General features: G+C 52.6%; 1 protein-coding gene across 4 annotated transcripts in view; it reads right to left on the bottom strand.

Moving 5' to 3' along the window:
• The window catches only part of LOC122378314 (four and a half LIM domains protein 2-like), a 190101-nt gene that overhangs the window by 98099 nt on the left and 76640 nt on the right, over nt 1-15362 (bottom strand). For all 4 annotated transcript variants that reach the window (XM_043359253.1, XM_043359252.1, XM_043359254.1 and 1 more), the window contains one exon: nt 5554-5664. In XM_043359253.1, the coding sequence (XP_043215188.1) occupies nt 5554-5664 (111 nt within the window). The remainder of the gene's footprint in view (nt 1-5553; nt 5665-15362) is intronic.

Here is a 15362-nt window from a genome sequence, read left to right as displayed (position 1 = left end):
ATGGAGGGAGGGGAACATCACAACTCGTCACAAGCGCAGCGCAGCAGTCGTGCAGCGGCGACCTATGAGCCGCAAAGACGACAGCGCCCAACACCAGTCTGATCTAAAAACACGAAACAGTCCGTAACCTTCAAACGTAATACTTCCTCTGGGCCCTAGCTAACTAGAAACAGATATTTCGCGATTAGTCCAATGCGTGCTGTCCAGTCGTTTGTATACAGCCCTGGTCACGAAACCCTCCCTACAATCCATAACCAGGCAGTTTGCGATGCAGCTCTGGGCACAGACGTGAAACTGATATTACCGACCGTGTCTCACAGCCCCATTTGGTAATTCTGTTTACTACTTGAGTACCAATCGCGTGTGTCTGCACCCTTCCATCCCACCAAACACACCATCGATGCTGGAGCGTTTTGCGGCGGCTCTTGTTGCTACAGCGTCTTATCACGCTCATCACAGATCCTCACAGCTCTGCTCTCAGCCTGGTGCTAACGCACACCTCGCCCTCACAGCCGTCATCCAAAGGCGGGCCACAGATGATGTACGGTGCTGGAGCGTGACTGGACGAGCCTGCTGCACCCGACCCCGGCCCGGCCCCGGTCGGGCTCCGGTGGTATGCTGGCCACGAGCCGCGTACGTTTCGACACGGCCGATGGAGGGAGGGGAACTGGTGCAATACTTGCACCTGATCACAGGGGGAGGGGGGAGGGTGTGTCGAGACAGAGTAGTCACAGACGCTGGACACTGGGACCGTAGATAGAGAAAGGCAAGCGAAAAAAGGCGGGCAAGAGGATTTGATCAGGATAAACTAGCACGTTTAAGCATATCAACGCACAATTTTAAACATTCAAATCTAGCCATGCAACAGGTAAGAGCATAGATGTCGATCATGATTATTTTGACGCCTCACTACAGAACCTGACTCCTAAAGATGGCGCAGGGAAAGTGATAAAACCGCCGACTTGGGTGAGTTATGCCATATAATTATTCATAAACACAGCATAAATGTTGGGCTGTTGAAGCACGGGGCATACGGTACCAAAGTTCCCACTTGGCATTCAGTGAGCACCTCTCCTGCGCCCCTCGCCGAAATCGCCCGCTATCGGGGCTGTAGGTGTCAGGCGCCGACCAGTGAGTCGGCCAAAACTGCATGCAAGTAGGCACCGGCAGATAGCTAGACACGAACCCTCAGCGACACACAGACTACAGTCGCAGGACTCCAAACGGTGAAATCCAATTTGTATGGTCCTCGCGACGCCGGGTCGACCGGAACAGCGTGCACTGTCTGATTCAACTGAGACAGACGTAACGTCGGAACCGGGCTGAAGGCTAAGGCCGATGTCATTCCAGACGTAACTTGAGCGTTTCATCACCGCGAGCAGAGGAGCTGTCGGACGTCCCTGTCACAGGTGATTGAAGCGGACCGCTCTGGGGATTTCTCTTACCACTGTGCCGCCTGATATCGCTCTGCTTTTCACGTTAACTGTTTCGTCGCATTATACCGAGGACCCATATTTTACGGTAGGATTGACGAATGTAGTTGAAGGATTGGACGCTTGGTGATGTCGAAACAATTCCTGTACGTGAGAGAGCTCACTAAACGGAAAATTGGAACAGCGAGGACGGACAGACACCAATAATTCGTCACATTGGAATTAAAGGATCTAGCACCGACGTCTGGCATCGGAGCGCAGATTTGGAAAATTGCTGGGTGAAATATATAGATGAATGACTGCCGCTAATAGAGGGCTATGGAAAATTCAGCACGCTGAAATTGGTGGCACTTTTCCAGCTAATCCGCGTTTAGATGCTAAACGTGGTGACTGCAACCCTTCAATTTTAGCAGCACAGTTGGCATACGTGCATGCATTTGATCACAAGGAAGATGCAGTTTACCCGAAACCCTTCTACAGTTCAAGAAGGCGGCTCATGATACGGTAGTCTATCTCAGGACATCATCATCATGGATATTACGGCGTCTGCCACTTATCACATGCAACAGCCACCATTGTGCCCGACGCGGCGTAACCACTCCCAGTAATGCACTATGATACGTTACATAAAACAGCATTAGCGCCTCCATGCAAGGGAAGAGAGCAGATAACACTGGACAGACGGCGCGGAGTCAGGCAGGCTGGACGGGGCCTACTCTCGGTACACTGGGCACACGGTACTTGTTCGCCGTGTCATATTGTAGAAGGTGCAGGCGGCCGACGCATGCCAGGTGGCAGACGAGTGGTATTTGGCAGTAGCATGATGAAGGTGGTGCAGAAAAGATGATATGATTTAGGATTACACACCGATGTGTTCAATCACTGGGAGCGAAATCTAACAGTCGAAGATAGCATCCGGCTGCATTTGCTCTTCATCTTTATTCTTTACTTGAGGTTTTCGCATCCCCGAGAAGAAAATGCCTAACCCAGAGATATCATGCACACAATAGCTAATCAAGAACGAGAGCGACGCTGACAAGTGGATATTGCATGTCAACAACTTGCAGGTGTCAGTTGATCGATAGGAGGGCGAAGAAATGAACGTCGCAAACAAACGATACTTGAAAGTCAGTCGCCTCTAAACAACCTGGTTCGGAGCGACTTATCGCTGAGACTTGGTTATTGACAAGTCAGTCACCATATGTATTACCCAGTCCGCCCAGCTCTTTGAGGTGTGAGCTCCGAGTCCTCTGGTCATTCTCAAACTTCCCTCCATGCGGTTGACTCTTGTAAAACGATGATACGGCAGCAGCGGAGCGCGACCTTCCCTCCCCGCACAAGGCCACTGTTCTCGCCGTCAATGCTGATTTCAGGTGGACGTCATTGCAGCGCCCCTCGGTGTATAATGCAGCCGCACTGCACCGGGTGTTCAGCGCTGCCGTTCGGTCGCCGTCCGTCGGTCACGAGCGGAGCTGACAGCTCTGTCGGACGGCCGGCGCCGGTCTCTGAGGCGCTGCAGCCGTCTCAGACCGTCAGCCGGTCATCAATCGGTGTCCCGACCGGTCGCACAGGGACCCAGGGCGGTGAAGGTTTCAGGGTGACGTGATGATGCTTAATGTGATGCGTCTGGATACGTAGGTGCTATGATGCTTAATGTGATGTGTCCCGATACGTGGGTGCTGAAAGATTTCAGTTCTATATTTAGCCAGCCGCCAGACTGAGTTTTCCCAACCGTCGGCGCATGTTGAATGCACGAGAACTCCTAAAAGACTATCACCACTCGTCGGCAAATGCCTATGTGGTGACATGACAGACTGAAAAAGACGGAAGATCAAGTGCATCAGCCCAAAACCTTCAACACAAATTTTACTCTTGACATTCGTGATTCGAATGCGTTATGAACAACAATAACAGTTTACTTTCATTTACACCAACTAATATATCTGTTCATTAAAACTATGCACACCTTGCATTTCTGCCTACTTTGTAACTAATTCTGGTGTAAAAGACATTCCGACACAACAGACCATAAAGCCACTCTCCTCTGACCAGTCTGCGTCGCATTTCCGTGGCTATCAGGGTCACGCGCGGTCCGTTGAGCCACACACCAAACGCCACGCACTAAATCCGTCATCATTGGCGCGGCGCGCGCGCGATAAGCGCTCGTTTATTGACTGGCGGCGGGCAGCCTCACTTCCCGGTGTGTGGCCTGACCCGGTCAGAAGTGGAGGGGAGGGGTGAGCCCTCGGTCACACCACCGTCATATGGCGGCGGCGCGGCCGGCGGTCGGCCGCAGACCAGCTGTGGGCCGCCAGCGCACCCAATATCGCGGCGCTGTCGCCGGCCGAGCGGTGACGGCTCCCTTATCGCCCCCTCCCCTGGTCCAGTGATTTGCCGTTTATCAGATGACCGGCCACGCTGGCACGACCCGCACGGCCAGCCAGCCTGACAGAATGCTCACACAGGAAGGGGAACAGGGACTATACCTCACGATCTCAGTCATCCCCATCTGCGATAGTCAAACCTCTTCATGTGAAATTCATTGGTTATCTTTTACGAAATCTCGACTGCCAAATAAACTAAGAGGTAATGATAAAAGAGAATTTCTTCTCCCCGAGTTGGGTTAAAATTTTGCATTCCTCAAAATTCATCAACCGGCACTGATGCTGCAACTGCATGCACTTACCTTAACACACATTATAACTAAAGAGGTTTCCTACTGAGCCATGTTAGCATCCCTGAGGCACGGAATATGGAAACTAACCCGCTAACGCAGGACCATGCATGACAGCTTCAATAGCCGGCAGGCCAGACTCTACGAAATTCAACGCTCAGGCCTAAGCTTTGGACTTGAGATCGCGTCACCCTGTTTGCGAGAAAAGAATCCAAGCGTGAGGATGAGTCTTCACGGAGGAATCTTCTCCGTCTCCTAGTTCCCACGCACCAGCATCCAGCCGTGACTGGGCCCGCCTATCACATCAATCGAGAGATAAACAGTCATCGCATAAGCCGACATCTATAAGAGCGAAAGTGTAGCAGCGTCAGTTGCCGACCACCATCATGTAGGTGCAGCCCATCGTTGAAGGAAGCAGCAGTTCCGAGCTTCCGCAGCAAATTCATTTTCTTGATCAGCGAGGGGCGCGAGAAATGGCAACCCATATAAGTAAGGGTCACTCGGGTCACTCCACTGTTCCATCACGCCACTGTCGACCACCGTCGTCCACTGTCGCCCACTATAAATTGCCCCACTGTCGCCTACTGTCGCCCACCGTCACCAGACTGTCTTCCCAAACGGCGCGTCGCCAGACTGTCGCTCGACAGTTGCTCTACATATAGCCGTTCGTCAGCGATCTATCCCGGGAACCCCTAATGTCCAAACGTTATCGCTGGGACGGCGCTGCTGCCACTCCCACCACCGCTCACGGTCACAACGAATGCCACATGAGAGAAGAGGAGACGGTTTGTTATGTGTCAGAGTCATAGCAACAGTGGCCACCCACTCCCGATGATCCCGGTATTATGGGCCCTTCTCTGAAGCAGCGGGGAGCAGCTGTTCTCTGAATGGAGGGAAGAAGGGCCAGGCGACACGAGTGTGATGTAAATGCTGTGACTGAAGTCCGCTCGTGAACTGTGGTGAGCAGGGCAGCCGTACGGACGTCTCGTGGGTGACCACTGTAAGTAGGTACTGCGGATCCTGCTCAGCAGTCTGCTATGTGTTTGGGTGGAGTCGCGTCATCACGGCGTCCGACAGACGGATCGAGCTAATAGCGTGACCACAGGGTGATCTCATTGCAAGTGATGGTCCGGGTCTGGTCGCCAGTCTCCTCTCCCAGTCCAATAACTGTCCCTCGTTCGACACAACACCGGGAAGGGGACTGCGGGGGCCCGACGTGAAAGACTGAATAAGTGACTTATTACATACAAAACTCACACAAGTGTCACAAATCACGATGATCTGCTGAGTGGGTGTATCGGAGAGCGCAGAACTCACTTCTCCAGCTCCAACACACCTGTGAAGCCGAGCCGGTCTCTGAATTATTCAAAACCAACTCATCAATATCGCGACGAATTCCTGAGACGTATGAGTGTCCCGGTCTGTGTATGGGCGCGCAGAACTCACTTGTCGGGCTCCAGCACGCCTGTGAAGCCGAGCCGGTCTCTGACGTTCACCCAGTCTTCCTGGCACAGGTCGTGACTCTCCCGGTCACATTTACAGTTGGCGCAAATTTTCCTGAAACAGGCACACAGACACACAACAGGTCAGCGTCGGGCGACCCACCGTGTGAGCGATGTTCGAGGGCGTGCCACACTGACTGATCGCCGCTTAATTTGTCATCAAAAGTGATGTGTGTTTTGGTTACACAAATTTATGCCCTGGACGGTCATGAATCATGCGACCATATCTTCATAAATATTCCGCGCGATAACGCTTGTATTTCTTAACAAATAGCGTTCCATTTTCCAATATGGTGAATGATTCACTTTGACGATGCTCCATCGACAGTAAAATCTGTTTCACCTCGTTAGGATAACCTGTAAATGGGAAAAATAGAAATCGCCCGGGTCCGCCTCGAAGAACAGATCTAATTTGCGTTGGAAATGGCATATAATGTAACTCAGCAGATGCAGATCTCCAGTCAGAAGTGACGGAAAGGTGATCAGCGCCGCATGCAAATACGAGTACATAGTAGCAAACGGCCGAGCAACGACGGTCTGATTACACAGCTAGTGAACTGTAACATTGACCAACAATTGTGTAATATCCAAGACAATTAGGATAAATGATAACAAGAACAAGTCAATTATTTATTAAAATAATTTATGTACAAGCTACATAAATGTATGTAAGCTTTGTTTACCGAAAGCTTTATAAAGCTTTCGGTAAACAAATACCTTGGCCACTCACTGCAGTACAAGACAGTCACTGTATTCAAGAGTGTTTTTGATGATGGATCTCCGCCCTTCTTTTTGTCTTGAACTTCAGTGACCAAGGACCAAGCAGACAGTGATCAGTGGACGATGGATACTGATTACTGAAAGGTGGGCTGCGGAGGGAGAGGGACAGTGGACGCCAAACCGTGGACAGGACACAGCGCACGATGGCCGACACACTGAACACTGGCCGCTGACAGGTTTGGTCCCCCCCCCCCCCCCCACTATTGTGCAAGTTTTCTGAAGAAGCTCCCTTCATCAATTAACGTGACGTGGTGCGGTGCCGCTCCGTATGTTTATCACCGCTCCAGCCGGAACGGGGATAGCCACGGTGGGCGGTAGATGAGGTGAGACAGTTGTGGGACAGTGAGACAGGTAAGATGGTGGTGAGACGGTGGGTGAAGGTGAGAGCTCCTGAGACGGTCAAACGCAGACACAGAAAGCGAACAGAAGTTGTTGGGACTCGGGACCAGTTATTGCACTGCACTGGGCCCGGGAGACGAACCGACATAAAAAAGGTGGTAGGCGTTCCGCGCCCCAGCAAGGTTGTTTGCTCGGTCCGCTGAATGGACAGTGGACATCTGCAGTTGATTCAGCGTAGATCATGATGGAGTTACATAACTCAAACGATATGAAGGGAATGAGTGATAGATTTGCATTTTGCTATACGAGTACAACTATGTCAAACGCTACTCAATACTCGAAACCACAATTCGAAACGTAATGTTATGATGTCATGAACAGCTGTTGTGGTTTTTAGCTGGCCTGTTCACAGTACACCTCACCGATCGATGGCGCACGTCACTGCTGGTGATTCACTCAGGCACCAAATAAACAACAGAACTCTGAAAATCTTTGGGAAAAGTGATCAGTCAGTCGTTTGCAGTCCTGCCTGTCTTCATTATTGACAGCCGATCGGATTGTATCGCAGTCGCACCTGGCTAAGCCTCCATATCTATGATCGTTGCATCGCGCAGAAAATGCCTCTTTGGACTAAATTGGTAGCAGTGATATTGAACATCACGTCATCAAGCAATAAATACCAGGAAACTGGTCGTATTGTCACAGAAAGTACCGTTTCTGCTGACTATCATAAGGATTTTTCAATAGAGAATGCAATGTAGGAATCACTCTGATAAGGAGTTTGTAGGCCTATCCGATTTTGAGGCAAATATAGGTTGGTGATAAGAAGCGACACATGTCCATAGCAATTGCTGGCAATATTATTCGGAGTAAACAACGATCACAAGGAAGCGCAATGTAGGAATCACTTTAATAAGGAGCTTGTAGGCCTATCCAGGGGACAAATATAGGCTGGCAATAAACATCGACACATGTTCAATACAATTACTTGCAATATAATTCGTAATGAATAAAGATCACGAAAGAGCAAACCAGTGTGCTTCACAAATTACACCAGTCAACAACTGTGGTCATCTCCAACCACGTTCCAACCACACGGAGAGAGCTCGACCACAACCCCACCGCAGGGGCCAGAGAAACAAGCCACGCCGCAGAAACACCGCAGGAGCCCGAGAACAACAAGCCCCGCCGCAGAAACACCGCAGGAGCCCGAGAACAAGCCCCGCCGCGGGTCTGGAGAGCAGTCACAGCTCCCACGGGCCACGCCCACCTACTGCTCGAACCGCCGCCGCACATCAACAATCGGAAACGGCGGAGAACAATGCCAGGAAGCCGTGACGGTGCTGCTACCGCCGCGGTTCCAGTTAACGTGGGCACAAGGGGCTGCATGGCGTCACCGGGGTATGGGACGAATGTGCCAACGCCACTGCCATTGGCAGCACGCCGGACTGTGCAGCACGTCATTCACAGAGGAGTAGAGACCTCGGAGTGGGGAAACAGCTCAGAATTGCCGCCGAGACGGGACGGTGTTTAGGCTGACAACTTGTTGTAGCCAGCATCAATTGAGTTCTGGCCCACAGCTCACCTTGCATGATAAATGACACTAAACGAGGCGGTCATTCAGCAGACAACAATATCGAAACCTATATAGCCTGAGAGCACCATCTCGAACACTGTCTTCCTCGACGCTTAATTTTCAAGACGGTGACCAGTACCACTCCACAGTGTCCCAATCTGGCCAACACGCCATGGTCAGGAAATAACCGGCGGAAGGCGTTCAGGTCCGTCGATGGCGGCGGCGGGGGCGGCGGCGGGGGCGGCGGGGTCGGCGGGCCGTCGATACGCAGATCGCTCGCCGCCGGCCGTGCAGGTCATGGCGCCCTCTCTGCGGCCCTGAGGGCGCCGCTCGGGATCGATCCCCAGCCTGTATCGCTCATCGGGCGCCCGTCAGCCGCTAATTGGTCGATGCAGAGGATTTACGGTCTTCATTAGACGTGACCGCGTGACCTCGCCCACCTCCACTCGTGACCTCTCCCCTGTCTGGTCTGTCTGACCCGACACCGCCGGACGCCGCGCGCCACGGAATGGATCGGGTTATAGTCGCTAGGTCACTTTGTTGACTTTGTTGAAGAAGTATAGTGATTCCTAAGCTGTAAAAATATTCGGGTTGAGCTCCAGAGTTGTGACGTGCAATCGAAATGTCAATCTGCAGTTTAATTCATGGGCAATGCTGTCGCAAGGAACTGTCAACACAACTACTTATCTGTTTATCTTTAAGTGATTTGGCTGTCAGTGGTTAGAAGGGCATACTAAATATCGGTTCCTTCGGAATTAATTAAATTTAGCGTCGTTAAGTCCATGTAATAAATTCAGCAGTTCTCTTTCATAGCGGTAACAAATCAATTTCATAAAAGCATTGCTAAGCCTTTTCAAGTGAACTTTCAAAGTGGCACTCGCATGCCTCTTAGGCCTTACAATATGGCGTAGCAGACACACGCTTCTTCACCAGGTATTTCCAGCTGGAGAATCACATCACATGGGCCCAAAACCTTATCACAGCAATGCCATGAGATACAACAGCATGCCTGAGAGCCCGACCCCAGCTCCACACGTGTCTGTTTGACCTAGCGCGGCTCTCCGCGCTGAAACCCCCGGGGCTCGGACAGCGGTGCCAGTCGGCCGCTCCGCCGATCACTCCCGATATGAGTCACACTGGGCGGTGTTTGGCCTCCACCGGGTGTGAGCTGGTTCCCCGGCGGCCGGCCGGCCCGGTGTCTGCCGAACAGCGTAACAGAGGTCAGCTCCCGCGGCGTTCCCAGACTTCCGTGCTGCTGCCGGTGATGGCTGCCGCCGGGGCTCCGCTGTTGAAAGCATTCGCTCCCAGGAATATCTGCTGTTGAAAGTTGAAACTGTCCGCTGCCGAGACTGTCTTCCGCTACAGAGCTGTTGTAGGCAAAGGTCTGGGTCCAGGAAGACGGAGGCGTAATGCGGTGATGATTGCACTTTAGAGGTACATACTTTCCATTTCCAGGAATAGGAGCTTGTGAACAAAAACGAATGCCTATCGGTATAGTTATTCAGGCAATTTCAAAAACATACAAATATGATATATGAATAAAAATGGAAATTTTATTATTGAATCCGAAGCAATGTATCGCCCTACAATTAATTTATTCCTTGACAATAACCTATGGCTGTGGATGTTGCCCATGACGTAAATGCTGATTCATTCTGATGGGAGCAGGATCCCCGGTGGAGCTAATAATCCCTGACGGAGCTCAGCTGTCACGAACACCGGCACTCGGCGTTACGGCCTGTCCTGCAGCGGCCCGTAACCCAGTGGCCAGTCCGCACCCACGTCAACTGAAGGTCGTCAAATCCCACCCGCCACCCGCCCGTCAGAGCGGGAGTGCCCGGGTAGGAGTGGCGGCAAGCCGATCACTGACTGACCACTGGTCGTCATTGAAAGGAAGGTATTGATCGCTGATCGCTGACTGCTGATTGTTGATTGCTGAATGGTGAATAGGTGAGTAATGACGAATGGATGTTAACATGAGACCACCCACCGACTAGCAGGCCAACCGACCACTGACCAGTAACCACCATAAACCTGCTTCTGGCAGCCGGTACTAGACCACTCACTATCAAACCGCTGACCAAAACCTACCAGCTGCCGACCACTACAAACCATTCTCTGGACAGCCGGCACGTGCGGGAGCGGAGACATCCGCGTCCACGGCATCCTGGAGCCGTCGCAGTGATATTTACGGCCCCATACATCAGCCGAACATAGGTGCGAGCATGCCTCTGCAGGCCACCCATGCCTGTTCCGCGCAGCTCAGCTCAGTTCAGCTCGTTCAGCTCAGCTCAGCGCTGATCAGCTCAGCACCGATCAGCTCAGCACCCATCACCTCAGCACCGATCAACTCAGCTCAGCATCGTCCAGCCGATATTCCTGGAACATCAATCGCCCTGACGTCCACGGCAGACGGCTGACGTTGCCTCATGGCTCACTGACGCCGTCACGTCACTCATGCCTGATGTCATCTCATTGGCAGCGGAGAGGACCGTTGCTCGTCGTCTCATCGCGCCCCGAATCGTCACTGCCGCTGCCCGGTCCGCCGGCGGGGGCGATAACACTCCATATAAGGGCAGCGCGCGAGGGTGGGCGGCACCGCCGGCACCCGACCTGTCACAAACGCGCCGATTTATTCATACCGCGCTAGGTGCGAGCAGATGACCGAGCGGGCCTCACGGCTGCGCGGGGAGATAGATGTGCGCGTCTCCGGCTGCGTGGTAAAGCCAAAGATGGCAGTGATGGCGAGTCGATAGGTTTGACAGGAGGGCGCGCTAATGCACAACCGGGATCGCCAGGGTCGGGCGCCGCCAGCTACCTCAGCTCTGGTGATAAAAACGTCAGCGAGGATGGGCGGCCTCCAAACCGAGGTTTACGTTCGATCAAAGTCGGTCATTGAAGGATAAGGATTTCGGCAGTTGCAGCCATGCATACAGTATCGAGCATGAACAGGCATTTCAGACCTCTTGTTACAAAACAGCGCACTAGGCTATCAACTGTTTTGGTATTTTTGGCAACAGGTTATCGTTACCTGTGGTTTTTATATCGCGATAGTCCGTAACGAATTACCTGCTGCATCCACAATCATTTTATTTCGTTTTCAGTGACATCTTCTTCCACTGCAAGTCAAGAAAAAATCGGTAATACTGAACGTCTGTCACAACGCTTAGTTTAAAAGATTCGCCAACTTCGTCCATCTCCTTATCTCATGACACATTTTTCGTCACCGTTCAAAATGCTCGATCGCCCTCAAATCCGCTCTAGGCCTGATGAAAACCTTGCCATATGACACACATACGTTAACTGCAAAGCAATTAATTCACATTCTCCTCGTGACATATCAGTGCCTCTTGGCTGGCCAGTACGGTCCCAGAGTCGACATCGCGCGCTCGTTAGTGAGTGAGGGTGACGGCCTAATCGCCCTAGAGTCTAATGACGTCACGACAGACTGAAAACGATCCGATCAGGCCTCGTCCCCTGGCAGCCGTCGGCCGGAGGACCACGCAGCACCTGCCAAAGGCGCTAGGAGCGCACCTTGGTGACGAGAGACATCACAGCTCAGGAGCTGAGCTGCACAGCTTGATGTTACCTACATACACAGGAACACGGCTCAAGAGCTGAGCGGGGTAGCTAAGAGCTTGAAGGTACACGGAACCATTAGCAGTGAGGAGTGCATTGCGATGTTGCTCGGAACCAAAGCTCAGGAGCCGAGCGGGGGGTCGCCCCGTCAGAAAAGTCTGGGAAAGACGGCCGAGCCCGCGGGTTCATCAATCTACTCCAGGTTAAACGCAGAGTGACAGGGGTGCGGTAAAAGGATAGGGTCAAGTGCTAGGTGACACGACAGGAACTCCACTTTGTGACGGTCATGACCAGGGAGCGCATTCTTCTTTCGAGAAGCGGTCTTGATGAGTCACAGATCACGTGAAAAAATGCCACGGGTCGCATGGAGAGCCGGTGAGCTCGTGCCATGGGAGCGACTCATTCGTCTTCATCGGTTAGCGCAGTGGGTCAGAGCAGGTGGTAACATCCTTAACCCCATTCCGTTTTCACCGAGCTTGTGCTGTCGTGTTTGGGTCAGGTCCAATCACACCCTTTCTGTCCTCTCCCACCCTTCCAGTCCGTTTGCTTCTCGACTCGACTCGACTCGACTCGACTCGACTCGATTCGACTCCTCTCGTCTCATCCCATCCCATCCCGTCCCGTCCCGTCCCGTCCCGTCCCTCCGCGGCGCGGTGCCACTGCACACAGACGAGGTGCCGGGATGGATGGATGGATGGTCGCACGCCGCCAGAGCTAAGCTAATGTGAATACCGCGCTTCAGAGCAGACGGACACGGCTTGAGTCGCCGGCTCTTCCCAGAACCGGCGCCGCCCTCAGCAGACTGGAACACTGAGCTGTTTGTGGCGATAAATACCGAGACCGACCGTGCTGTTGGCCGCTTGTGATTCTCAGTGAGACTCAGTGAGACCATTTGTCCCTTCATGAAAACCTACACTCAACCCAGGTGAACAGCAGCTCACCTACGAGCAACGAACATGAATACAAAAGAGCAAATTTGAAAGGCACAATTCAGTGTCTTTTTATTGGAAGAAACAATAATTTACAAGAACTCCGAGTTACAGCCCGAGGCTCGGATCCGCAGAAAACATTGGGCCATGAGCTTGGAAAAAAAACAAGTAGCGACAGGACTGAAAATTAATACGGTAATGGCTATACATATTTTTCTGAGAAATGTTTGCTGCACTGGCGGATCCAAGGGGGGTCGAGGGGGGCATTTGGGGAAATTGACTTCTACCACAGCTAGCGAAATTGACGAAATTTCAAAAATCTCCTCACATAGAAATAAGATCAAGGCACTGTTACCAGGAAAAGTTTGTTAATAGTCCACGACATGACACAAGGAAGCGAAGTCCGAGAAGTTTTTGATCCTGCTTTGAACTGAATCTGCAATAAACTACTAAGGATAGGCGAGAAAGTGTTCACTCACTGCACATATGCCGCATGTTTATACTGGCTTGAACTTCGCTTACCCTATCTCAAAATGCATTCGCCTTCATTAATATTGCAAATGATTTTGCATATCTACTGGAAAAGAGCACCGTAGAACAAACATTCGACAGAATAATGAAGCAGTTGCTTAAGCGGTTCGTCACATCAGTTTCCCCAAGTTTGAGGTGGAGGAGTTCCTCACATCAAATTCCTGGTGCCAGCTGCGGATACATTCTACCGAATATTCAATGCTCGAACACTAAATATGTATAACTGGAAACCGCATGAAATGTACACCACCCACCGAACACCTATTCAAATTCACTGTGGCTGGTGTCTTCCACTAACTATTGCCTCACGGGACAGAACATTATTACTCCAACCATCATAGCTGAGTTGTCCGCCACTCGCGGCACTGAGCGCAGCCTGATCCAGCCCTAATGCAGGCTAAACATTTACCGTAAACATATTTTTGGCACGCACATCACTCGGCGGGGTCACGGGTCAACAAAGAGGCCACGGGAGCCGGAGGAGGAGGCGGGCAGTGAGACAGGCATGAGCCGCAGGAGGAGCTGGCGAGGGCTCTTGTGCTGTTTACCTATCGCCAATGAGGTCGGCCGCGACTGAGAGGTCGAGGAGATCCGTGTGCGACCTCCTTACGGACGTCATTAGACGCGGCGCCGCAGAGGTCGGACGGGAGGGGAAGAGGTCAAATGGGAGAGATGGGAAGAGGTCAGACGGGGATGGCATAGGGCAGAAGCGGGAGGGACAGAGGTCAGACGGGGTGGATTGGGTAGGAAGGGAAAGAGATCACCAGGAAAGAGACAGAGGTCAGACGGGGGAGGGACAGAGGTCAGACGGGGTGGATTGGGTAGGAAGGGAAAGAGATCGCCAGGAAAGAGGCAGAGGTCAGACAAGGGAGGGACAGAGGTCAGTCGGGGAGGTCAGAGGTCAGACGGAGAGGCCAGAGGTCAGACAGGAAGAGGTTAGGGTTCAGGAGAGACGCCAGACGGAAAGGAGAAAGGGTCACACGGAGATGGGCAGAGGTCAGACTAGGAGGGCTAGAGTTAGAGAGGAGCTGAGAAGTCATACAAGGAGGGGAGATGTCAGACGGAAAGGGGCAGAGCTAAGACAGGGGTAGGCAGGTCAGGCGAAGGACGGACGGAGTTGAGTGGGTAAAGGTAAGCCGAGACATGTGTGGGTCCCAGGGGTAAGGTGTCATTTGGGTTCACTGTCGGACTTTATCAAAACTTATTAGCGTGTCCTCCGATCAACTCCCCTCCCTGTTTGGCTGTGAAAGGCCGTCAACACCCGGGTTTATCTTCGCCTCCAGCTCTGTGCGAGCCACCGCTTCGTCAAACCCGGGTGGACGACGAGGGTCGTTTGGGAACAAAGGACAGGACGGTGATGATGGGGATGGTGGGTGGGCAAACACTCCGCGCACACCTCGTGCACCGCGGCTCGGCTCACACTGCGCGTGTTATCGGCCGACCACGGCGGGCCGCCGCGGTTCTGTTTGTTCTTCTCCACCCTTCTCGTTATCGCCCCCCCCCCCCCTCCCCCTCCCCCTTCCCTGGACCCCACTGGCTCGGTGTCGCGTCGTGTCACCTCGGCCCGCTAATCACGATTCAACGTCCCGTTAATGCTTGATTAGCGTGTCCTCCGATCAACTCCCCTCCCTGTTTGGCTGTGAAAGGCCGTCAACACCCGGGTTTATCTTCGCCTCCAGCTCTGTGCGAGCCACCGCCAAACACCCCAAAGGAACCATCGCCCGAGCAGTGTCTTTAGTAACTCCTGGGTGCCCACTAGCTTGGCGTCTGGCAACGCTAGGGTCATTGTTTCTGTGTCGATCACAACCCGAGAAGCTCCATCCGTGTTGATGGCGGGGCGCATTTCCGCTCGGCCAGCGGCACGCCCACTTCCGCACAAATGTCTCGCAGTCTCGCATACGCTACGTCGGCACTGTCCGATCCTCCGCGCCCTACCCCGAAGAAGTCATCTAAATAATTGCGTATATATACGTCCGATGTCTGATCCTGGAACACATAGGCGCAAACATGTGGCAAAAT

This window comes from Amphibalanus amphitrite, unplaced genomic scaffold, assembly GCF_019059575.1.
Source record: "Amphibalanus amphitrite isolate SeventyFive unplaced genomic scaffold, NRLGWU_Aamphi_draft 000057F_arrow, whole genome shotgun sequence".
Classification (NCBI taxonomy): Eukaryota; Metazoa; Arthropoda; class Thecostraca; order Balanomorpha; family Balanidae; genus Amphibalanus; species Amphibalanus amphitrite.
Note: the sequence above shows the minus strand (reverse complement) of the source record. Positions and strands in the feature narration are given on the sequence as shown.